General features: G+C 42.4%; 1 protein-coding gene across 3 annotated transcripts in view; it reads left to right on the top strand.

Annotated features, from left to right (window-relative positions):
• Nucleotides 1-26,020, top strand: part of TGFBR3 (transforming growth factor beta receptor 3) — a 197,259-nt gene that overhangs the window by 163,760 nt on the left and 7,479 nt on the right. For 2 of the 3 annotated variants that reach the window (XM_032303562.1, XM_032303563.1), the window contains exons 13-16: nucleotides 3,991-4,290; nucleotides 7,128-7,248; nucleotides 16,569-16,610; nucleotides 18,837-18,944. In XM_032303562.1, coding sequence (XP_032159453.1) covers nucleotides 3,991-4,290; nucleotides 7,128-7,248; nucleotides 16,569-16,610; nucleotides 18,837-18,944 — 571 coding nt within the window. The remainder of the gene's footprint in view (nucleotides 1-3,990; nucleotides 4,291-7,127; nucleotides 7,249-16,568; nucleotides 16,611-18,836; nucleotides 18,945-26,020) is intronic. The other variant, XM_032303564.1, reaches the window with a different exon arrangement.

A 26,020-nucleotide genomic window follows, 5' to 3' on the forward strand; every position in this document is an offset into this window, starting at 1 on the left:
TGGACATTATCCTTGGGCTTTTAGGTTGGGGCGGAATTGTTACAGCTTCTGGAGCAGAGCCAAGACACCTGCTGGAGAAGCCCTCCCCGTGGTCTTCCCTGCAGCCCTCAACCAGCTCTGGGTGAGGGCTGGGCTCAGAAAATGCATCCAGGTTGATTTCTGACCAAAGAGAGACATTGCAGGATTTGGTACAGGAGGAGAGTGTTTTACAGATGAATGCTTTTTAAAAATCGGTGGTGTGAATTCTGTTAATAAAGTCCTGTTCTTGCTTGTCCTTAGCATTTTTGGAACAGGGATTCAATAGTTGCAGTGTTAGGGCTAACCAGGAATATTTCACACCAAAGGCAGATACTTAACTGACTGAGCCAGGGTCCCCGACATAAGACTATTAGTATCCCCATTTTAGGGATGAGGAAACTGAGGCACAAAGTCGTTTAAGATCACAATTAGTAACCAGTAGATTCCAGAGTCTGGTCCATACTCAGGTTGTCCAGCTTGAGAGTCCATAGTATTACATGCTAGATGCTACCATCATTTAACCTCCAAGTGCCATTTAAAGAGGAGAAATTGTGACTTCTTAGCAGTGCAAATATCCAGGTTCAGATTAGATTTTAGAAAAAGATAAATATCTTTTTGGCCCCAGCACATCTGTTGGTTGTCTAGTTTTGGGGTTAAACTGCAAGCTGCTGTTCTGCTTCACTGTAGGAGGAGTGAGAAGCTCACGGGGTCGAAATGGGATACTTCCATACGTTGCAAGTGACTTCAGAGCACATATTTCTATTTCAGAAAGATAAATAACTCTCACATTTGTTCAGATTCTGGGATAGAGCCCACTGGCTCTCGACATTTTCCTGGATCTCTCCTCTTTTTTGATTCCCTGTTTTGAGAGGTCTTCTCTTTCTTTGGGCATACCTTCTTTCACTACTGGGGAAAATATACTGCTTTCTACATGCTGTTCCTAATTAGAGATCTCTTCTTATCCAAGATCATTATTTTCTTCTTGCATTTCTGGCTGCACAATCCACATGTGTGCATTTGGGCAGTGACTGACTCTGCGTTGTGCCCTGGATTTTAGGGGCCCTGCTTAACTGGGGTTTGTTCTTTTCCAAACGTGGACCTGGCTCGGCTAATTCATGGCTTTGCTGCTTTGTGCTCATCCCTGACCAGTCTTCCTCCTGTATCCCAGCCTGGTGGACGTTTTGGTTTTTCTCCCCAGTCCACCCAGTGCTGCTTACTTGAAATTCTTTTTTTCACTTATTTTCACATTTATATCTTTTCACATATCATTTGTATTTTTCATAGTTAAAGTTAGGCAAAGACATTGTCAACTGATCACAAAGAAATGGACTGAATCTTTTTGCTACCATTTTAAATACCAAATGTATTGAGAATTTGAGGAGGGTAGTATATGTTTCAAACAGCTTTATTTTAAAGTCGTTTAAATCCAACTAAAAGAGAGACTCTTTAAATATCTTACAAAATAAGGTAGCAACCCACACCTAATCTTTGTTTCTGTTTGGAGTCTAATGCTGGTAGGAAAATGTTTTAATTTAAGGTAGGTAAAACTCACCGAATTATTGGCTTGGTCTGAAGAACTATTTCCAAGTTTCTTGTCCCAGCCATCCTAGCACACCCCCAGAATCATGTTCCTTCTCGACCATATCCTTTCCTTTAATCCAAGACATCATCGATTTTGCCACCTGGTCTTTGGTCATCTCTAGGTGATGGTTGGTCACACAATGGCAGCTTTTCTGTTAGTACATTTATCTTGGGGAATTAAAAAGAACTGTTGGTAACCCCTTAAATTCAAATCTAGAATAGTACTGCTAGTTAGGGCTGTCATGTATTGACTAGCTGGGAACTGTGTTGTTTGTGTCATTGTGACTTTACACATCCTCACAATAACTGATCTAGATCTACCTTTTTCATAGGTATTGGTGCCCTTCTTCTGTATGGGAGGAAACTGAGGCTCACAATTCACAGGGCATGAGCCACATGATTTCCTGGGGCCCTTCTCCCTCTGAGACCTGTAGTTCTTCTAGTACTCATTTTCAGACCATTTTATTTTTTACAAGATTTATCTGTTTATCGGAGTGGGGCAGGGGTAGAGGATGAGAGAAGGGAATCCAAGCAAGCTCCACACTCAGTGCAGAATCCGGTGCGGGGTTCGATCTCACGACTCTGAGATCACGACCTGAGCTGAAACCAAGAAGTAGTCTCTTAACTGACTGTGCCCACTCCTCCCCACCCCAAGCAGGCCATTTTACAGTGAAAGACTTGCTGATACTATTTTTCCTCTAAAACAACTTTTTGGGATACCCTAGAGTTCCTACCAGAATATACTTTCTTCGAAATTCAAGAAAAGATTTACATTTCTTGCTCTGAGTTCTTGTTAAAGGGCACTTTTTAGTAATACAATATATGTAATTTGCCATCGTTTCCAGATAAAATATCTTATTTTTCAGAAATATTGGCAAAATAATGATGTGTGAATATTTACAGACTCCCAAACACTACTTCCTAGCAAGATTTCTCACCAGGTGTTCTCCCAAGGCCACATCGTAGGTTTAGTTGACTCGACGCTGTGGCTACAGTGAAATAGTAAGGAGAAAATGGGCTAGAGGTCAGAAGACCTGGGTTTAAGGCTTGGTTTTATCCAGTGCTTCCAAGGTAGAATTTTGAACACGTCTTCAATCCTGTATGTTCATTTTTCCTCCATTTATCAAAAGGAGATGAAACCATTTATCTCACCAGATTATTCAGATGGTTTGAGCTTTAAGGCACCACAAAGTGATACGGTAACAATCATCTTCGTTGCTGAGTGTCTTGTAGTTCACCACGGAGGCATCTTTCAAAATAGTGCTGTGTCCTCAGAGCCCCATGCGATGTCAGGGGTTTCCCCTGGGTTCTCAGAATGGAAAGTGTGTTTATATCTCCACGCCTTTTGAAAGGATTCTGGAGCTATTGGCTTATGGTTAAGGACTGACTTTATTTCTAAAGTGTTTAAGTTTATTTTGATCCTAAGTTTAGTCAAGGAATGAGGCATGTGGGGAAAGGCAGTTCATGCAGCGATCTGTGTGTCACCAAATGGAGAATCCACTCTGGCCTGGGGATTTTAGCTGAGCTCAGGATAGTTGAGGTTTGAATTCTGTTTATACTTGGCCAAACACCACTTCCTGTTTCTAAAGAAAAGAACCTTAACAAGGTTTGGACATAGCCCATACAAATGTTTTGTAAGAGGGAAGTATAATGAGTTGGAAACATTTCCAGATTAGATTTCCCTTAAAATACCCTTGGGCTTAAAGAGTGAAGGGAGAGTACTTGGCAAGGCCTGGTTTGGACCTGTGAGCTGCTAGGACACTTTGCCAGGCTTGTGATTGCCACCAGATTGCAACGGTCCCTGACACCAAACCCCAGAGGCCACTCTGCCTGCTCGCTATAAAGCCGGACTTGAGAGGAATCTGTAGGTTTGCTGCAGTGTTGTAGGCTCATTCTGGCTCATGGCAGTTTAGAAGTTCAGTCCTCTCTGCCTGAGTTAAATAGATTCTGCCTCTGTGCTTTATTTTGTGAGTAGTTCTGAAAAATATTTTGTTTTACAGGTGGTACACCATTGAGACATGACCTGGTATTATGACATTTGGGGCTTCGCCTGTTGGAGTTTTGTTTATTTTGGAAAATCCACTTTAGGTGCACACCATGCTTTTGTTTTTATCTCCCAGAGGACTTACGGAAGGTTGAAGAGACTTAATTCATCTTGTATTAGACTCTTCCAGACCTGGCGTTTGAACTAAATAATTCACTATTATCCATACCAAGTCTAGATGGGAGACATCTTTTTTCAATGAGTATATGTTACTTTTGTAATTAGAAAGGAGATGAGATAAGGATGTCATGAACATCAAGCTGTGTCCCTCCTCAGAAGCACCATGTAGCCTAAAGTGGAAGTAACAGGCCCGCTTGGTTCTGATTGGTCTTTCTGTTGTTTTGTAGGTGTCTGTCACTAAGGCTGACCAAGAATTGGGATTTGCCATCCAGACATGCTTTATCTCTCCATATTCAAACCCTGATAGGATGTCTGATTACACCATCATTGAAAACATTTGTCCAAAAGATGAATCTGTGAAATTCTATAATCCCAAGAGGGTGCACTTTCCAGTCCCGCAAGCTGAGGTGGACAAGAAGCGGTTCAGCTTTGTGTTTAAGTCCATTTTCAACACCTCCCTGCTCTTTCTACAATGTGAGCTCACGTTGTGCACCAAGAAGGAAAAGGACCCCCAGAAGTTACCTAAGGTGAGCGGGCCTTCATCCATCTCTATGTTATTTTGACATTTTTAGGTGAGGCAGTGACCTGCTGGAGAAGTTTAATCACGAGTTATTGCAGGTTGAGGTTTTTGGTTTGGGAACTGCCCAACCGAAGTAATAAAATGTGTGTTAGCAGGGAACCGGGAGTTTTATGGAGTCTTAGAGAATAAATCCCGACAGTATGACTTTTTTTTTCCGTGCATGCTACTTAGTAGTATCTTACAAATGATAAATCAAGACTGTTTTCCATGAGGGAGAGGTCTGGCTTTATCTTTGCAGTTCGGATAGTGTGCAGCGCCAGAAGCACAGAGATCCAAAAGGACAAGTTCAGTGTGAGGATTAATTTTCCCAGGTCCCACTGAGACCTGTATTGCAATTGTTTTTTGACCTTCTCTGTGTGAATTATAAGGTTGACTTGTCTCAGGAGGACTTCTAATGGAAACTAACAAACATTTTAATTTTTCTCAGCTTCATATTGGCTCATCGTGTTTGCCTCCTATCCCTCCCCATATTAAACATTCTGTTGCCACAACACTAATCAGAACACTTTGACCTCACTGGAGTGACTGTGTAGGGGAGAGTCTGTAAGGTTAATGACGATACCTCATTAGTTGGGCCTGGTGTGAGAAAGGTGTCTTCTGCCATAGTTTTGTGTCTGTGATCTGCCATGATTATTTATAATTCCATACATGCATTTTTTTTTGCAATTATCTCACACAGTATCAGCTGACTTATAAGACTTTTGTAGTCACATATCCATCAGTGTCTAAAACTGATGATTGAGCGGTATCAATAAATGTATGTATGGAATCCTCTCTTAATATGTAGGTTGTACGATAGGGGGACAGAGGGAGGAGGAATAATTACATTATTGGGGCTAGATAGCCACTAATCTGAATGCTTTACACTGTTACATTCCCCCTGGCCATCCATTTCTCTGACAACACCAAAGAAAAATTTATACTGGGTATGAAAATGTTGCAAAGCTGGTCATAATCATTTGGGAGCATGAATGTGTAAGATGATTCAGACCGTGTTCTTTAGGTTGCTTTTGGCAATACGGATGCTGTAGCCTTAGCCTTCCTGTGGCCATCAGTGGACTGTGGCAGAGGGTCACTGAATGCTTGGCTGGGAGACACAGCTGCTCCCTGCAGCTGGAGGATGACTTTAAGGAGTGAGGGATTTAGGAGGGGAGGCCTGGCAGTTACTCTAGGAGTCTTCATGGTGGCTTGGTTGTTACCTCTCTCTGAGCCTGGCCTGGCACCACCCGTAGCATGTTAGCATGTAAAAATTAACCCTAGTGTTTCCTTCCACAACATTCTGTAGAGAGCTCCAAGTCTCAGTGGATGACATGGATGGGACCCTAAAGTCCCGACTTACACTAGAAAGAGCATGGGGACTGAGAAGGATGGCTTGCTGCTTACTAACAGAACTTGAAGCAAGTCCCCTGACCTCTGTCTGAGAGTCTGCATGGCCTCACCTGTAAGAGTGAAGTACGAGTGCCTGACTCCTCTAGAGAGCCGAGTAGCCAGGGAGGTAGTAAGTGTGACAACAGTCCGCCGTTGATAAAGCAGTGGCTTCCGATAAGCTATTACCACTGTCTTCGTGTTTACTGCTCGTGGTTAATATCTCCACAGCTCTAGTGACTTCTCAGATGATAGAGCCAAAGAGTCTTTCCAGGAGGAGTTCTCAGTGATCGTTGAGGCCGGTCCTGCCCTTAGCTGAGGAAACCGGAGTTGGGTATCTTGTCCAGAATTGAGCAGTGAGTTGGACATACACTCGTTGAGCCCTTACTTAACTGAAGAACTAACGGCACAGTAAGAAGGCTTTTCCTAAAAGGCAAATCTTTGCAATAATGAGGCCTTTCTGTTGTTTCCTGGTGCAAGAGGCTTGTGTGTTAAAACCTTTCCCTGGGTTTTGAGGGAGAGGGAGGGGTTGTCTTCCTACAGTATGTTGCTCAGAGCAAAAGTGACAATAAAGTCAAAACACTGTGCTCTTTTGTGATTAGAAATTTACTGGTTTTGGGGGATGGCTTGCTCTAGGCTCTTTAAAGGATAGATCTGTTTCTTCACAACAAAAGCACGTAGATGTCTTGAGTTTCACCTATTGATGAGCATAGACAAGGAACTAAAGTTATTTGAAAGAAAAAGGGACTGGAGTGTGATCACTTTTTAAAAACAGGTAAACAAGGCTGGGCATGCTAATTCTAATTTGGAGGCCTGAAAATAACTGGAAGTAGCTGATCTCATGGTCCCCACACCTGGGTACGGGTCCCCAGGGCTCCAGTTTGGAACCCTATAGCTGACGACCCTGGAAGGCTTCATTTTCAATGAGCCGATACTAGGATTTAAAAAATCAAACAAACTGGACACCATGATTATCTTTTTGGACAAGACATGTACAATCTGTCACTTTTGTAATGCAGCATGTGACGTTTCCCACAAGCACAAATCACAAACAGGAACCATTTTTGTGAAGCCGGCTTGGTGAGGGGCCAACACTCATCATATAGTTTCTTTACTTTTCAGACTAAATAACGCTAAAACCTCTAGTTGTTTTGTGGGAAGATGGGGAAGAAAGGCAGTGTTTATAAGCCATCCAGTGATATTTGAATCTTCCAAGTGCAGCTGAGACTGTATCTGCGGGGTCTGCCACTCGTCTCCCGGATTATTTATGGTTCTTTGGAAAACCCCCAGATCTCCTGTTTTTCTGTGGTAAACAGCTGGGAACTGTCTGATAAGGGGCACAGGACAACTGTGCAGGCTGGGCTGGTGCAGGGCTCCTCAGAGTTACCCCTGACCCTCTTTGCTCTGCTTTCTCTGCAGTGTGTGCCCCCGGACGAAGCCTGCACCTCACTGGACGCCTCAATGATCTGGGCCATGATGCAGAATAAGAAGACATTCACCAAGCCCCTCGCTGTGATCCACCAGCAAGTAGAGGCTAAAGGTGCGTTTTGGGAGGCTCAGTCAGAGATGAGGGGCCTGAGGGCTGCTCATTTTAAGAAGTTCCAGTATTAAAAATCAAAGCACAGTAAATCAAAATACAGTTGTATTCAAAAGAGACATTAAAGGCTGGTCTTCTACGTGGCTCAGTTTAGGTTAAGCATCTGACTTCAGCTCAGGTCATGATCTCAGTGTCATGGGATCAAGTCCTGAGTTGGGCTGCCTGCTTCTCCCTCGCCCTCTGCCCCTCCCCCTGCTCATGTGCTCTCTCTAAAACAAATAAATAAATAAATAAATAAATAAATAAAACCCTTAAGGCCAATTAGTAACTTTAGAAAAGGGTTTTTACCAAAGGAGCCTTTTATTTAGTTGGGTCTGTTCTGCCATATGGCTAAGTTATTAATGATAGGTTTGCCAGCGATTTCTTTAAATATTAGATCAGAGTCAAAGTTGTCCCTATCCCAATGTCATTCTCCCTTGCCATTCAGATATATTCCTCAAGTATGCAAGAAAAGCTTTGGGTTCCTCGCATACCAGGATTGAACAGCCCACAGCCCATCTTTCAGGAGCTCCTGGCAGTGTTTGTGCTGAGTACAGGCAGTCCCAGGGCATCCCAATCGCAGATGCCTTTGGTTGGGGAGGGTGTTGTGGATGTGAATACCATCCATCTTAGGTCAGAGCAGAAGGAAGGTTGAGAGTCACTGTCCAAATGCATTTTTGTAATTCAGGTTTCCAGATTGTACACAGTCACATTTGTTGCTTGAAGCGAAAGGTGTCTCCTACACACACACAAACACACACAGGAGCATTCGGCAGTCTGCACTTTCTTGTAGGAGGAAAGGAAGGATGTGTCCTCAGAGGTCTGGCTTCAGGTGGTTAGGCCAGGCAAAGCCAGACCCGGTGTAGGCCACATTAGCCGAACCAATAGAGAAGCAGAATCGGGCTCCATAAGGGTGTTAGGAATGGACCTGAGGCCCTCTGGACTATGGAGAGCACCTGATGGGGATGGACATCCTGGCTGAAGGGCACGGATGGGCAAGAACACAGCAGGCAGTTGGCAACATCTGATGGGGGTGGGGGCAAATGCACATTTGGGCTGTCTGGGCAGCTGCATTTGTCACTGTCTGAAAACAACCTGCAACTATCTTAGAAACATTGCCAAAGGGTGCCAAACGAAGAGAAGTCTGGGAGAGTAAAAGTGGGTTCCTAGCCTCTGGGGTTAGACATTTCAGGGCTTGGTCTCCAGGCCTCCTTCCACCACCCTGAGGGGCGAGGAGGAGCATGGCCCTAGAGCCTTGATAAAAGCCACCCAGCATCCTGTCTGTGGTTGGTGAGCACTGGCTGAGAGACCTGCTGGGTGGAGCTGATACCAGGTCTAGGCTTGGAGGCAGCCCTGGGATGGCCTTTCTGATCTAAGCACTGTTGGATTTGGCAAGGTAGCAGGGGCTAAGAGATAAGAGAAGAGGCACACAGTACCTAATAGCAGAACAGAGGCACGTGGGTGCTGTCTACTTTATTCTTTGGTGGCGTGACCTTTATGCAAATAGTAGAGCCATTCTTCCTGACATATCTGGTGATGGCATCTGCCCTCTTCCTGGGGGCATGCTCACTTTGGAAGGGCAAGAGAGGGTCGTGGGGTGGGTGTGGTTTAGAGTTAGGAGACTGGGGCACAGCTCTTAACTTTCCCTGCTACCTGGCTATGGGACTTGGGAAATCTCTCCTTATGTCCTTGACTTTGATCTTCTTTATCTGGAAAAGGAAGGGTTTAGACCAGATGGCTTCTTGAGACCCTTGCAGCTGTAACACCGCTACTGTTTGAAGAAGCAAAATAGTTTTTGATACATTTCCCAGCCATCCTGAAGGCAGTGTGAAATGTACATACTAGATGTTCATTTGTTCCTCAGCAACACTTTTTGTTGTTGCTGTTTGTTTTGCTTTGACTGGTTGGTTTTCAGCCATTTGAAACAGTGTACCAGCCACAGTCTTTCTTGAAATGGATTGCCCAGGGGCATCTGGGTGGCTCAGCTGGTTCAAGCCCTGCATTGGGCTCCATGGAACCTACTTCAAAGGAAGGAAGGAAGGAAGGGAGGGAGTAGAGGAAAGGAAGAAGGAAAGGAAGAAATTGTTTTTTGAATTTATTGCCCAAAGAGTTCCCTGTTTATTGGGTCCAGGGGAAGGAAATAAATGAATTAATTGGATTGCAAAGTATATCACATTTGAGCAACAGCTGGCTGCACTTTGCACTAATAACAACTCTTACCTGGTTCCAGAGATGTAGTTCTGTGGGTAATTGGTGGCAGCAGCTTGCGTTTTTTCTATGCCCGACAATAATTGGGCATTAATATTGCAGTAGTATAACTCCTAGTAATTCATGCATGCTTCTTTTAAGTTTGGTGGTATTTTTCTAAGTAATTCCTCTTGTAAATTAAGTAATTACTTTTATTTAAGCTTAGTGTAATTATCCTGAAAGTTCAGTGGCTTTTTTTTTTTTATATTGAAGTTCAGGAGGAAATTTTACCAAATATCAAAGCAGTTTCACGAGATTTGCTAATGGAGAGTAGATTTTAGCAGAGACGCGTGTTGTGAAGAAAGTTCATTGCTTAAGTTTGTTAAACAAATGAAGGTTAGCTCCAGCTTCCCAGGGGCTGTGTGCAAATGTGCTTTCTAACTGCACTGAGTGGGGTCAGTTTTCTGGCAGTTTTCAGCTCTGTGAGTGACTCTTCCCACCTTCTTTGTTTATTTTCTTTTGACTCTGAAATCATTTCTCCAGGATGCAGGCCGTTGGAGTCTGTGCTTTTCCTCTGCCTCTCCGTGAACTAGAATAGTCAGTTGAAATGGGAATGTGACCATTTGCCTAATAACGTTAGTTGATTCGAATAGTAACAGGGTCATGAACGTTCTTCCTGACAGTTTTGTGTTACTTTTGTAAGCCACAGACTCCATAGTATCTCCAGAAGTATCTCTTATCAGAATAAATTTTGGGGGTAAAAATTGCCCAAGCAGTGGGATGTTTCACTGTCCTTTGAACCACACTGATACTCTTTAAAGGCTGTGCCAGGTCTTCATGGTCATTTAGTCCAGCTTATTTTTTTAACACTTGGGTTTTCTGGGGCAACAGCAGCTGAAGTCTCTGGGTAGCAGCTTCATAACCAAGCAGAGAGCTGCTCTGTAGCTCCCAAAGCCAATGGCATGGACACATTTCAGGTGGTGTTTCTTCCTTCTGTGGACAGAGAGAATAGGCTCTCAAGACTAACTAATTCTGGGTCCCTCCTCTGGGCCACCATTTTTAATGGAACTTGCCTGTGCTTCTGCAGCACATATCTGCTGTCTCAGTCCTTTGGGAACCAGCACTGGGTTAAATTCTTTTGCTGCTAAAACTTCCAACATGGTGGTGCTGGTGGTGATGATAGTCATAGAGATGACAACTGTAATTATCTAACATTTATTGAGCATTTACTTAGTACAAAGCCCTGTGCTAAATCCTTTGTGGGGATACCTGTATTGGATCCTCATAGCCCTTCTGTGAGCCAAGTATAAAGCAAGATTAAGTAACTTGACCAAGGTCACACCACATATAAATAAATGGTGGATCTTTGGTTCAAATCCAGGCACTCTGACTCTAGTTTGTGCCTTCCTAAACCCTTTGCCTTGTGCTAGGTGGAGGTTGATTCTAGTTTTTAATAAACTGCCAGCAACATAGGCATCTCTCCACACCCTTTTCCCACCGCCTCCTCCTGTTCATGCCGTACATATCGCATTGGCATTCAAGTTCACACCCAAATACTCTAATTGATTATGAACTGAAAAGAAGATGAAGACTTTTAGGAAACATGTCTGTTCTCCAAAGGGTAAGATGTTGGGGAAAATGTAAGCTGTTTAAGGGAGTATTAAAATTTAGAAGTTCTGTGACTTTGAATTGTAACTCACAAAAAAAGCCCAGAAAACATGCATACTTTATGTGTATTATGGTTTATGGCAAAACAATTAAAATAGTTGAGGTAGTGCCATCCTACCATATTTTCTGAAATAGTTTGAAGTATAGGCATGTTAGTGCTGTTTGCTTTGGATGCCGTGAGCAGTTTTGTGGCCTTTGAGAACACTAGGGCTTATACAATAAAAACGGCTATACCACGTCAGTGATAGTTTTTTGAGAATGGTGAAAGGGAAGAGTGATCATTTTTCTGAAATTCAGGGCACATATTAAAAAAAAAAAATGAGTGAGAAAGGACAATAAACATCATCCCCAAATATTCCATGATTTACATATGACATGTAATTCTTAGCAAGTTAAATGTCCAAAATACTGAATTTCCACTACATAACTTTTTAAAAATAAGTGTGCTCAGGACAGCACCTGGCATATCGTGGGCACTCAGTAAATATTAATTTCCTTTCCTTCCTCTTAACCTCTCAGCCAAGCTAGGTTTTTTGGGGGGAGTGGGGGTGGAAGGGGAATGAAAGGGAAAGTTGTGAACGTCAATTGGAAGTTAATCCAAGAGAGGCGTTACGTTTTGGAACACATTTGATTTTTCCAGAACAAAAATACTCTAATGCACCCAGCCAGATTTTGTCCTCAGGCTGAGGTAGAGATGAGGAGAAGCTGAGTAAAAAGATGGTAGAAATGCTTAATGGACAGACTAAGTCATTAAGTCCTTACCCAAGGGAGAGGGATACCGTAGGGACTTTTTACTTTGGAAAAAAAAATATATATATATATATAATATATACAAAAATAGAATAGAATTGTAGAATGAATCCCATGAATCCTTCTCTTGGTTTCAACAACTACCCATTTATGGCTAGACTTGTTTTCTCTCTTTCTGTCCCTGGATTGTTTTGAAGGAAATCCAGACATGTCATCTCATCCATAAATATTCCAGTATGGCACGTCTGAAAGTTAAGAAACACTAAGAGATTGGGGCTCCTCGCCTGGTCATTTGGGGGAGCATGTAACTCTTGATCTTGGGGTTGTGGGTTCAAAGTCCATGTTAGGTATGGAGATTACTTAGAAGGAAAAAAAATCTTAAAAAAGAAAAAAAGCTCTTGGGTAAGGAACCAATGATCAGATCATTTAGGAAGACTACCCTGAAAGCAGCATGAAGATTGGTTTTGGGGAGATGTACACAGTATTGGGATACACATGACAATTATGGTTATTCCAAAAAATGTTTATTGGTACCTACCATAGGCTAGGCATATGGTAAACACATTACCCTGTCTGTAAGGCCTTCACAGTGTCATGCAGAGGTTCACAACCTTGACTCTATTGATGCTTTTGAGCTGGGTAACTATTGAGAGGGCTGTCCTGTGCCTTGTAGGATTTTGGAATAGCATCCTTGGCTTCTACTCACTAGGTGCCTATAGCAAACCCCTCCACTACCCAAAATGTCTCCAGACATTTCCAAATGTCCTGGTGGAGTGCCAGGGGTCAAAAATCACCCTAGGTAAGCACTACCAATCAAGTGAAAGGGTGTAGAGGAGTGACCAGACAATTAGAATGAATGCCATAAATATTGAAAGAACCCAGAGAAGGGGTTTGATTACAATGAAGTTAGTAAAAACTGTATGTTAAAAGAGATCTGCACGGAGGCCTCCTGAGTCTCTAGCCTCTTGATCTCCCTCTCTTTCCCTCTTTGCCAAACACCAATAGATGTGGGTACTGAGTAAACACCTTGTTTCCCTGTGGGCCTGCTCGATCTACCATGTTTAGGAGAACTGAATTGAAAGCTGGAGGCTAAAAGCTGTGGTCCATTACTCATGCATAACCCCCAAAATATCCCATTTATGAAAACCATGCCCAGCCATCTGAGGAGGGAAATTTGGTTCTAGAGGCAGACAGAATTTTGCTCCACAGTAAATGAAGATACTTAATTCAGAATGTTGATTATAGTTTGTTCTTTCTGCAAATAAATCTCTATTGTTAACATTATCTTTGCAGCAATAGCAAGGGTTCCTTTCTTACAATTGTACCCTTAAACCAAAAGTAAATATTGCTGTGTTCCCCTGTTTTCCTTTCAGCGTGACAACTCTGTTTTAGGGTTCTGGTAGAGATCAGACTCCCTAGTCATACACAGGGGTTATTGGGGATTTTGGGAACAAAAAAAAAGGATAAAATCCTATAACCTCAGTGCTGCAGCTTGTACTTGTTATTGTTTATGGAGAAACTTCACCCAGGGGAAATAAGCAACAACTGTTTCTATTTAGCTCTGAGAGAAGGCCCCTATTTGGGGTGGGGGAGAGGGATTAGATCATAGCCTAAATCCATTAAGAATTTTAAAACAATGCCATCCATCACACAGGCCTTGCTCTAAAACCCACATTCTCACATGTGAGGTCTCCTCAGGGGAGAGTCATTATTTAAAACCACTTAGGGATTCTGAGCGACAGAGTTCAGCCATGGGCGATTGACTGGATGGAACTCTTCCCAGAAGTGTGTATATTTCTCATATGATGAAGACTATAGAGACCTTTAAATGCCTATGGACTTAGTTCAGTGAATCCAACCACTGCTTCTTGGAAGTAGAGTTTTGTGGTGAGATACCCCTACTTCATAGGATTCTTGGGAGGTTAAAATGAGAAAATCTAAGAGGAGGCTTTGTGTCAGTTGTAAAACACTACACACATGTGTAAATGGAAGGCATCACCTTCATTATTTTATCTCTGCCAATAGGCTGATGAGATGAGACTCCTAGGAGACAGTCTCTTGTGTTACTTTGTAGTTGGTAATTACTCTGCATCCTGAATTATATTTTCTTAAAAAAAAAAAAAAAGATTTCCTTAAAAGCTTTCACATTTATTTTAATTTTAGTAATTCTCTTTAAAACCTGAACATATCCTCACCCTGGCCCAGCACATTGCACAACTCTGGGGGGCACCATTCCATTTTGGTGCCTTTGCTTCCCCTAGAGTTAATCCCGAGAATTTACAATCCTACGTAGCTTCTTTATTTTTGTAAACATGACCTCAAACGCTGCTGGTTTGGTCAATTTTTCACAATGTCTTTTGCTCCACTGTGGATTCTGATGCAAGGTATGTGTTCTTCTCACTGAATGAAAATGAAGGTGGAAAGGTACGTGCAGAACACTCATCACTTGCCGCTCTAAAGGGCAGGGTCAGAGTCTGTCCCAGGACACAGCACCCTTTTTCTGGGAAGGGCCAGCTGGGGAGTGTTTCGGGTCTGTCTCTCACACAGCCTGTGCCCTGATGACCCCTGTTGTTCCAATAGCATTGCGGGCATGGACAGTATACAAATGATGCACATAGTTATGTTCAAAGAAAACTTGATTTATGGAATAGGTCTGACTTTCACATACCTTTCATATGTCATAAAATGTTATTCTTTAATATTTTTTTCCAGTCACTTAGAAATACAGAATGTACTCTTAATTCATAAGGCATGCAAAAATAAGTATTGGGCCATGATACACCATCCCCTGGTCTGTGCTGTTCTCACCGTGAGTCACAAGAAGCTTCTTAATCAGTGCTCCCCTGCTAAGGACAGAGTGACACTCCCCAGTCATGTAGCCTACGAAGCAGAATCGGGAATTTGGGCTCAGCCCCTGCGCTGATGCTTTCCAGCTGTGACCTGGGGCAAGTCACATGATAGCAGAGTCTCAGGATGCTCGTTTGTAAAATAGTGATAAGAATTCTTTTTCTGCCTCTCTCACAGGCTAGTGTGAACTTCTAATGAGATTTGAACACGAAAGCATTATAGAAAATGTCAGAGTATACAAGCACTGTTGTATAGCCTTATTCCCAGCTCCCTGTGTTGTCTCCATTGTCAAGAAGTACGACAACATTCTAGTCATCCTTCACGGAACATTTCTGGCAGGCCTATTCCTTGCTAGGCTGAGTCCTGGGATGTCCAGATGAGTAAGAACTGTACCCTGCCCTCAGGGCAGAGAAGAATCTAGAGAATTAGGATGTGACGGAGTTTTGTGTAGGACAACCGAGGGGTGAAGTAAGCCACAGGGGTAGAGACCGGCCCTGCTGGGGTGGAGGTGGTGGCACTGAGAGAGTCAGAGAAGGCCTCCCAGTGAAAATACCAATAAGCAGGTCTGGGGGAGGAGGGTATTTCAGGGGATGGCTTGCAAAGTGTGACGACCTAAAGCAGCATGGAGAATTTGGGAAGCTTAAATAAGTATGAGGAGCCCAGTGTGGGTGAAGGGCCCTTAGGAAAGGAGGCTAGCGATATGCTGGTAGAGAAGGAAAGCAGAACTTCTGTGTACCAGACTGGAGTTTGGATTTTTTTCCCCTATGAGTACAGGAAGTCATGGAGCAATTTAATCAGGACAATAACATAATCAACTCTGAGCTCTGGAAAATTCACTCTGAGGGAAAATATGGAGGAGGAAATATTTAGGGCAGGAGCAGGGGCAGTGGGTGGAAACAAGGAGACCATTTAGGGAAGCTCTATAATAATGTAGATGTTTGATGAAAGAGGCTGAGGGGCACCTGGGTAGCTCAGTTGCACCCAGCTCTTGGTTTTGGCTCAGGTCATGATCCCAAGATTGCCCATCAAGCTCCACTAGGCAGGGAGGCTGCTTGTCCCTTCCCCATCCCCTCAGCCCTTCCCCCAGTGCATGTGTGCACTCTCTCCCTCATTCAAATAAATAAGTTCTTATTTTTTTTTTTTAAAAAGAGCTAAACTATAGGGTAATGGCATTAAGGAAAGAAGAATAAGGATACTTTTACAAAACTTATGTACACTTTTTCAAAGATTTTATTTATTTATTTATTTATTTGAGTGAGCGAGGGGTAGGGGGGCAGAGAGAGAAACCAAGCAGACTCTGCTGAGCTGAGTGTGGAGCCTGATCTGGGGCTCAGTCTCACAACCCCGAGATGACCTGAGCCAAACAAGAGTGGGATGCTTACCCGACTGAGCCACCCAGGCGCCCCCACAGAACTTGTGCACATTAAAAGATTTTTGGAAGTGGAAAAATAATCATGAATATGCTGGAGAAATATGGTATTTAAAGGTACTGAATCCTCTTGTAAATAAATACAAAGGTGTGTATACACACACACACACACACACACACTGTCAGACTCAAATTCCTTAAGTTTGCCTTCAAGTTTTCTTCAAATTGGAGAGGCTATACAATTAATTGTTAACAAAATGCAATGTTTAACATTTCTGAGGAGCCATGTTAAAGTTTTGACATCTAAAGAAGATAACTGACAACACTTTCACTGAGTATTAACAAATAGGAACATGTCAGTCCTTGCTGAGATTGTGATGAACTTTTGCTTAAAACTTGGTTTCTCTATGGAATACATCAAGTTTTTCTTTGTGTGTGTGTGTGTGTGTTTTTTTTTTTCCAGAAACAGGTCCAAGCATTAAGGAACCGAGTCCAGTTTCTCCACGTAAGTCTTTATCCATCTATTTCGAAAGGAAGCCTCCTGGGCTTTTTATAAAAATGAATAGGTTATGGAGCATTTGGCAAACTTTGAGTTTTGATAAGAAGACCTCTGCTCTCAATCCCTGTCTCCTCCTTTTTCGTAATCTCATACTTTTTCCTTTTCTCTGTCCTTCCTTCATCTTCTTTCTTTTTTTTTCTGCCTGCCACTTTTAAATAGGAATTTGTTGACCCACTGGCATGTGTGGCCTTAATGGGAAGGTGGTAACTTACTTAGCTTTGGAGAGAGTTCATTATTTGCATACTTATCAGTTATGATCTAAAAGCATTAACTCACATCTCTGGGAGTGTTTTCCATGTCATCGACAGTAGTTACTTGCTAAAGGAAGATAGTTGCTGTGTCTTTGAGACAATCTCTAGTCCAAGGGGCGTGTGTAAGGAAAGGCGAGGAGGGGAGACTTGTAAGAAATAAAGAAAAGAGACCAACTACTATAAATTGGTGCGTTGGGATTTATCTGGGCCAATTTTGTCACTCTATGCAGAAGGAAATTCTGACCAAAAAATATTAAGGTGACTTGCCCGTGGTGATAACTGGCATTCAGGCAGGACTAGAACCTGGGCTTTCTGGCTTTGCACCCAGAGCTCTTCTAGATGATGTTGTTGCCTTGTGAGGAGAATTCTTCCCTACAGCTCTCTAGATTAGTCTCCATGGCTGACCTCATCACATACACGTAACAGTCTGGTGAGTTTCTTTATGCAAAGCACTACAGTGTTTTAATTAAGTGCCTTAGTTCAGCAGTATCACAGAAGAGTATCATGAACCTACAAAGAGACACATGGGAAGTGACCTACCCTGATTTTCATAAATGACATCTCCATTTTTAGAATTTCAGAGGAGTTTTACTAAAAACTTTCAATCATGCCCCAGTTTTGCATCTGTAAGCATAAAAAGACATACCTACAGACTAAATTAAATCGAGTGGATGGTTTGGTTCATCTTAACCTCCAGAGTTCTTTCCAGTTCATATTCCTTCCTCAGGTCCCCAAACCTTTTACAAACTCCTTTTGTTCACTCCCTGCCTTCAGCAGGTGAAGTAGTGCTAGGTCCAATTCCAGAAGTTAACACACCAAAGGGCATATGGCTAGAAAAGTAGCCACCAGGACTTGGAAATTCCAAAATTCCAGAATCTTCAATAGCATGGCATACTTTCCTGAGCACTTACAAATTGTGGGGCTGCTCGGAGCAGGGGCGGGTATGTGTGTCACATTTGTCTATATAACTAGGTCTTTTACACTGAAGTAAGATGAAAGGCAAAGAGATTTAATTTACATAGAGATCAGCCAGAGTCACTTACAACTCAAGAGGAGCATAGAAATGGGTTTGAGATAGTGGGGAGATCCTATACCTTAAATTTATATTTAAAAAATAGACACCTTAGAAATTTTATTCTGCTGAAAACCCCATCTCTTGGAAGCTGATTTTAACTTCTTATAAGTGATTAACAGAACGTAGTTCTCTTAAAGGAAAGGAAATGTTCTATTTCTGTGGCCTGGAATTAATTTCAAATATAAACATCTTTGCCAAGTGGAGGAACAATTGGTTCTATTTATATGTTTTGCTGCCCATAAAACTGACATCACTCCACATCGAGAAGTATTTCCGTCCCCCTCATAGAAAGATCATGGTTGGGAAAGTGTTAAAAAGTGGGTTGTTTTAAATGACTCAATACAGAATTGTTAAGATGGAGGGTTTGATCTGAAGGGACCAGTGAAATATTAGAATCTATAGGAATAGTTGATCCTTCCTTACCTTATGTTTCCTCCTTGTCCACCCCCATCTTCCTATTATCTCTCATACCTGTAAGTGTCCATGAAAGTGTATTTGTAGAGTATTTGAAATGTATTCTGTGTTTTCCTTGTCTCATTGTTCCAAGTGTTTGATGAATAAGAAACATTATGCCACAGTTTGATAATGGGAGCTCACTTCAGTTTCCAGAGCATCTTCAGATTGAGGATGTAACCTGCAAACTGCAGCTCTCTTGGAAATCTGATCATTTTGAAAGAAAAAAAAATGTGCAAGTTTCAGATACATTGCATTTGGTTGGGATTCTCATTTTGGCCTCCTTTTCTTAGTCTGTGCCCAGCCTCCCTGACAGTGCTTGTAAAACAAATACAAAGTTACAACATCTGGTGCAGACTCACTGAAAGCATGTATTGGCTTCCTTCCTTGTAGCAGTTTTCCATGGTTTGGACACCCTCACCGTGATGGGCATTGCGTTTGCAGCCTTTGTGATCGGAGCACTCCTGACGGGGGCCTTGTGGTACATTTATTCTCACACAGGTGAGTGTGACTGTCGAGTATTTGTCCGCATGCGTCCCCTGTGTCTGCCATACAGCAGACGTTTCAGTGTTTCATTGCATGGGTGGGTGGATGGAATAATAACAAACGAGAGAAAGGTCATTCCCACAGTTTGCACTTGGACATATTTTGGCATCAGCTGGGTTATGCAAAAATATAATTTGCTTTAAGCACCTTTAGAAAAGGAATGTTTAAACTATGCTAATTGCCTTTGAGATGTTGGTGAAGGTTAGCTACTAATAAAGCTATTTTGTGGTTAGGGTTTAATTAAAGAAAATTGATGTAGACATACTGGAAATATAAACCCTTCCCTCAAAGCTCAAGACTTCAGTACAGACATATGAATGGGCAGGAAATGAGAAAGGAAGCTAAGATTTTATTACCATATTTGCCAAGAGGTTGAGCCCTATCCACCAGCGTCCCCAGTCTCCATGACTTCAACTAGAATTTCTTGACCCTTTTAAAATCCATGCCATGTCCTCTTTGATAAGCATAAAATTCTCATGTCTGTCTTCTATGAAGTTATTTAAATTTTAAAAACAAATTTTCATGAATTGCAAAAAAAAATTAAAATGGTGAAACAAAGCATTTGTTTTCAAGCTGTGTTCCTCTTTCCCCAAAATTCTGATGTGTCCCCCCACCCCTCACCCCTTCCCTTGCCCCTTCTCCTCAATCCCAAGGTTGGAAACCTGGCCTGAACAGAGAACCTATTCTGACCCCAGTACAGAAGGCAGGCGTAGCAAGGGGAGTCTAGTGCAGTGGGGAAAAAACAAATAGACTGCCCTTATGTTGCTTCTTTCTTAGTTTCCTTGCAGATGGATAGAGCAAAGAAAGACATGCATTTGGGGGTATGTCTAGTGAGCTAGTTGGGCTTCTATGTCCTTGGATCCTTGCTATTTACACTGTGAACCCAGGCAAATTGTGCTTGATTGATCAATCAGAGGCCATGGCCTTTCTGTTTAGAATTTCATTAATTTGGGGGCGCCTGAATGGCTCAGTAGTCAAGTGTCTTGCCTTCTGCTCAGGCAATGATCCCAGGATCCTGGGATCGAGCCCTGCATCAGGCGCTCTGCTCTGTGGGAAGCTTGCTTCTCCCTCTCCCCCCCAACCCCGCTTATTTTCTCTCGCTGTGTCTCTTTCTGTCAAATAAATAAATAAAATCTTAAAAAAAAAAAAAAAAGAATTTCATTAATTTTCCACTGAACCAATAACGCCCTCATCTTTGGCCTTACCTTGGACCATTCAAGAAGACAAGCTGAAAAGAAGACTGCTTTAAAGGAAGGAGAAGCACAGAAGGGCATTTTGTGGCATTTTGAGAAGATGTATCTTAATCCTTACCAGAATTTTCACTTCAAATACAGCATCCTCCAGATGAGGCATTTTAGATTATGACAGGAGGAAAAATCCTTTGTGCCTAGCTTGGGGAAGTCACACAATCCACAGCGAAAGTTGAGGAGAGTGTAATAGTGGGGCTTTGAGTTCTCAGACTCTTGTTCCTAGTCAGTGACATTTGAGGAGGTCTGTTTCGTGTGAGAGAGAGAAAAAAAGACTCTTAATCGTAAATGTAATGATTCTGAGGATATACAAATGTCTGTGAATCGGTTTAGGAATATTCTTCCTTGGGAATGGCTCATACAAGCACCAGAAGAGAAAGCGTTCTGCAGAGTAGCATTTTAGAGTAAATAATTTGTCACAGGAATACGGACACTTTCAGATCTCAGACTAGCTGTTTCTCACAATCTTTCCCAATCTCCTGTGTTGCTGGGAGGTTCTAGGACTGTTTGCCGCTTCTGCTGTATGTTGGGAATGAACTTGGAATTACACCAAAAAGACTGTGTAGCCCTGAGGATTTTATATGGGCTTAATGCGCCCACTGAGCCCTGACTCGCCTTGACCATCGAACTACACCCTCAAACCCTGAGAGTTCATCTCAGGCCCGGAGGCCAGGTCCAGCTACCGCATGGCCCTCACTCTTGGCACACACCCCACTGAACTCACGCTGATAATCCCCAACTCCTGTGCTGAGCCAGGCTCACAAACCTGATAAAAAGCAAAGTGTGGTTTTACGCCCTTTATTGCTTTGCTCATTACATTCCCAGGTTTATTGTTCCTGCTCCCTCCCCCCACAAACCAGAGACTGAAGGGGAGGAGTTTTTACATTTCGTTAATAGAGAAATAGGCTTGGAAATAGATGAAAGAAAAACAAAACCCAAAACCCTTCCTGTTACGGTTTCCAGCAATATAAATTACACTGATTTGGAAGTTAAAAGGTTTATAGACACTGTCGTTTGGGCTCTAATCCTGCTAGCATCACACGTGATACAGCTTCAGAATGAATTTTTACTAATAGCCATAGCCTCTGGTTCATTTTAAAGACTTCTCCTACGGGAAACCAACATTACGTAAGTGTGAAAAAGGCTCACTTCAGAACCCAGTGGCACTATCCTGTCCAGAACTCCTCTGGTTTCATACCTGGATCAGTGAAGCAGCAAGTCTAAATGAAGAGAAATCATAATGCAGTAGCCAGTGGAGAGAAACGTGTATACAAACACAGACTCAGTACATTCAATTTCTACAGTAATCTAAGCTGTGGAACGCAGACCTTATATGGCATAATTTGGGGGTTCAAGCAGCATCTGCCTCTGTGTCAAACACAACCCTTAATTTAGACAGATTCTCTTTGATTACGCTTTCTGTTCCCATCTGAGCACAGAGCACAAAACCAAGTCACGTGTTTGAATTGGGGATATCTACTTATGTACCTGCAATGTGTGTGAGTCTAAGAAAGCTGAGTCCCTACTTCATATCGTAGCTTTGGGCATCGTGAGGGATGCACCCTTAAGGCTATATTAACCCTGTTTGGAAAACTCCATTTCTGAAGCTACGTTCTCAAGGAGCCGTTGGAATGGAAATGGTTGCTAAAAAGGAGCCATAGAATCTTGATGCTCCTGAGAGCCCTCCTGGTTCAAGAGTCCCAAACCTGTGGTCCGTGAAGAGTTTTTTGAGGCCGGGGCAAAAGAATTTACTTTTATTTTTTCGTAAAATTTTCTAATCTTATCACAGTAGTACCTGCATATACTTTAAAGGCTAAAGTCGTTCTATAAGAACTGCTGTTTCTTGCTCCTCAGAGCACCATTTTTGACTCTTAGCTGGTTATTTTGGACATCAATGCATATATCAAAATAATAGTATAATATCACTAGTTCTTTTTTTTTTTTTTTAAGATTATTTATTTATTTATTTGTAAGAGACAGAGGGAGAGAGAGCAAGCGAGCACAGGCAGACAAAGAGGCAGGCAGAGGCAGAGGGAGAAGTAGGCTCCCTGCCGAGCAAGGAGCCCGATGTGGGACTCGATCCCAGGACCCTGGGATCATGACCTGAGCCGAAGGCAGCTGCTTAACCAACTGAGCCACCCAGGCGTCCCAATATCACTAGTTCTTAACTTACCAATTATAGGCCTTTTCTGTCCACCTCCTACAATGGAGAATTTAGTTCTTTCTCATCCCTCTGCCCCAGTTACACATTCATGCCCCTGATTGCTCCCCTGTCGCCACCGTTCTCCTGACAGAATTATGCTGAAATTTGGGGTTGATCAGTATTTACTCCTTACATTACTATGACTACCTAAATGCTAAGCACAGTTTAGCTGTGTAATATTATTGTTCCTTCTGCATGATTTTTTTTTTTTGAGGGAACATGCGAGTGGGGGCATGGAGGGCTGTGTGCAGAGGGAGGGGGGAATCCCACTGTGGGGCTCAGTCTCACAACCCTGAGACCACGACCTGAGCCAAAACCAAGACGTGGACGCTTAACTGAGACATCCAGGCACCCCATTCCTGCCTGACCTTTAATTTTCCCTAGAATTAATGATTATCTTCCCCCACACACACATTAGCTTAGTTTTCTGTATGCTTCTCACTAATTCATCTGTGACTCTCAGCCAGTGGACTCAATCTCTTAACACATTCAGGTAATAGATCTTCTACTGATTTCCTTTCCTTCACTCAATCTTTCCTGGAGCCTTCTTAGCTGTTCCTGTCTGAACCGGTCATCCTCTCTGTTTCGACACTGCCGTCTTAAATTCTTTCACCACCGTTCTGGGTGTTCCCTACACTTTGGAGTTTTGAATGGCCTGTGTCATCTCTCCCATGTCTTCCTCCTCCGTTGTGGAAAAGGCACATAAGAAGTAAATGTTTGTCATACCTTGCTTATCTGAAAATATCCTCAGTTTATACAAACACATGGTAGGTAGTTTGACAGAGTATAGGATTTTAGGTCATAAATAATTTTCCTTCAGTACTTTAGAAGCACTCCTCATTGACCTTTATCTCTGAAGATTGCTTTTGGGAAACTCAAAGCCATTCAGATTCCTGGCCTGATTTTTTATGTTATTGTTTAGTTTGGTTTGTTTTTTTCTGGAAGAAGTTTTGCAACAGTCCTTGATTTAGGTGTATTTTCATATCTTATGCCAGGCATTAACTGAATCCTTTCGTCCAGAAACCCATGTCCTTGAGCATTAAGATTTTTAGAATTATTTGTTTTCTCCTATTTTCTGTGTTCTCCCACATTCTAGAAATCTATTTGGAATTAAACCTCTTAGGGCACCTGGGTAGCTCAGTCAGTTAAGCATCCTGCTCTTGATTTTGGCTCAAGTCATGATCTCAAGGTCATGCAGACAAGCCCCTCATCAGGCTTTGCACTCAGCAGGAGTCTGCCTGAAATTATCTCCCTATCCCTCTGCCCACCCCACCCCCTTTTTCTCAAAAAAAAAAAAAAAATCTTTTGAATGATCCCCTAATTTTTCTTTTTCTGTTTTCTACTTTTCTCCCTTAATTTCCAAGAGATCTCTTCACCTTTATCTTTTAGTTTCCTACTGAATTTTTAAATACTGTATTCAAATTTTTAAATTCCAAAACATTTTTCCTATGAATTAAAAGCATATAAAGCATATAAAAGCATATACCCTATTTTTATCTCATGGGTATAATATCTTATCTTGAGAATACTAACATAGGATTATTTAAGAATGAGTAAGTTCGGAGCTTGTGGATGGGATACATTGATTGTGAACTTCCCTTAGGGTGATCTGGTTAGGCCTTTTATCAAAGAACTGATAACACATCTTTAGATCTTTCTTCTTGAGCTCCTCAGGTTTTCCTCCTGGAGGGTATAGATCTGGCTGTCCGTGTTCAGGGGGTCACAGCATTCAATGTCCATGACATTCATTTAATCCTCTTTCAGCTGGGTTCTCTGCTCTCCGCTGTCCTGGTGTTGATCAGACTTTCAGTTTTATCTTCTGGAGAGTAAACTTCCTGTATTCCTCCCCGCTGAGGAAGGGTAGGGTCCCACCAGACAGAGTAAAGAAGGGGATTTACGGAAATCTCACTGCTACTTAGACGGAAGTCAGCCAACCCCAGTGCTTGCGGCACCTTGTTTACTCTCTCTTTTGGGGTATCTGATGCCACCATTTCTTGAGTTTTTGAGGGCTCTGGGTTATAACTTGGTTGTTTCTCAGCTTCTCTCACTGTTGACTTAGGTTCTGGCTCTCGTAAATCTGCTAGGTCACTCACTCATTTCTTTACCAGCTTCCAGTATTTTACTGCTTTGGTCTCCATTTCCAGTTTTATTTCTTTGTTTGTTTTCCTTCTTCTTCTTTCTTGCAGGTTTATGTATTTTAATTTTGATGAGATTTTCCTCCAGGCCTATGTGTAGGTTGCAGTTCTGTACTGTTAATTTCTCAGTCTCTTGATATCCTAATTGTAATGATTTCAATCGCTCATCCATAAGAAGAGTGAACTAGACCACTTGTAGTTTAGAGAAGTTTCTGGTCACTGTTGATCAGTTTCTAAAGTTGTGCCTCCCCGTTCGCCAAACTAAAACACTTTCCTTTTGCAAGCAAATCCACGCAGGAGGATGGGTTAGATGTTGTCATCATTTATCTTTATACTTTATTTAACTTGCCTTGTGGCCCCTGAACAGAACGTACTCAAAGTCTGATGATAACAAGAGGAAGAGGGAAAAGCAGGGGGTGCTGGGGGAGGCCACCTTCCACGTGTGTCTGTACAACCCTTGGACTTGAAGCTCTAGTTTCAACTGCTAGTCTTGTTACCTGAGCCAGGTACCTTAACCATGTTTCCTTTTAGTAAACAGAGACCTGATTCCTATTCTGCAGGGTTATTGGCAGTAAGAGCAAGTAACCAAGAATACATGTGAAAAGTCTTCTGAACTCCCAAGTGCTACAAAAATGTAAGGCACTGAAGGGTTCTCAGATGTGTAGGCAGAGGAAAAAAAAAAAAAACAAAACAAAACCCTAAGAGTGGAAGGAATGCTGCATTTCACAGAGCAAATTAAAATGCTGAGGTCTCAAATTAGGTGTACCTTTCCTAATCCCTCAGGCTTCTCTTCAGCAATCCTCAGATGAACATACTGTGTTCTTAAAAAGCTGAAGTCAACATATCCTTAGGTTTATCCAAGTCAGGTAAGAGCTTTTAATTAGGAGCATCTGCCTGGGCTTCCTATGTTTCTAGAAGTCTGAAGTTTCTTCAAGCTCCCACGTTTAGTCCAGGTGAAGAGAGAAGCAGCAAGATAGGTGTGACTGAAGTAGGGGGCAAGAGACTAAGTCCCAGCGATCAAAAGGATATGGGTGAGAACTCTGGTGTGACTGTAAAGACTTCAGGATCCATTCGCAGCCACATGTGCATGCTAAGTTAAAGCAAGATAGCTACAGGGACCCTGGCTGGCTTAGTCGGTAGAGCAGATGACTCTTGATCTTGGGGTCCTACGTTGGAGCCCTACGTTGGGTATAGAGATCGCTTAAAAATGAAAATCTTTAAGAAAAATAAAAAAGATAGCCACGGAAAACCAAAATGCAGGTGCACATAGATTGGCCGTACTGCAGGAATATAGAAAGAAAGAGATAGGATGTTTTTAAAGCTTTTAAAACTTTTTTAAAGCTTTTAAACTCCCGCCTTGAGGGGCACCTGGGTGGATCATTTGGTTATGTGTCTGCCTTCAGCTCAGGTCATGATCCCAGGACCCTGGGATCAAGTCCCGCATCG

The sequence above is a fragment of the Mustela erminea genome, chromosome 10 (genome assembly GCF_009829155.1).
Source record: "Mustela erminea isolate mMusErm1 chromosome 10, mMusErm1.Pri, whole genome shotgun sequence".
Lineage (NCBI taxonomy): Eukaryota > Metazoa > Chordata > Mammalia > Carnivora > Mustelidae > Mustela > Mustela erminea.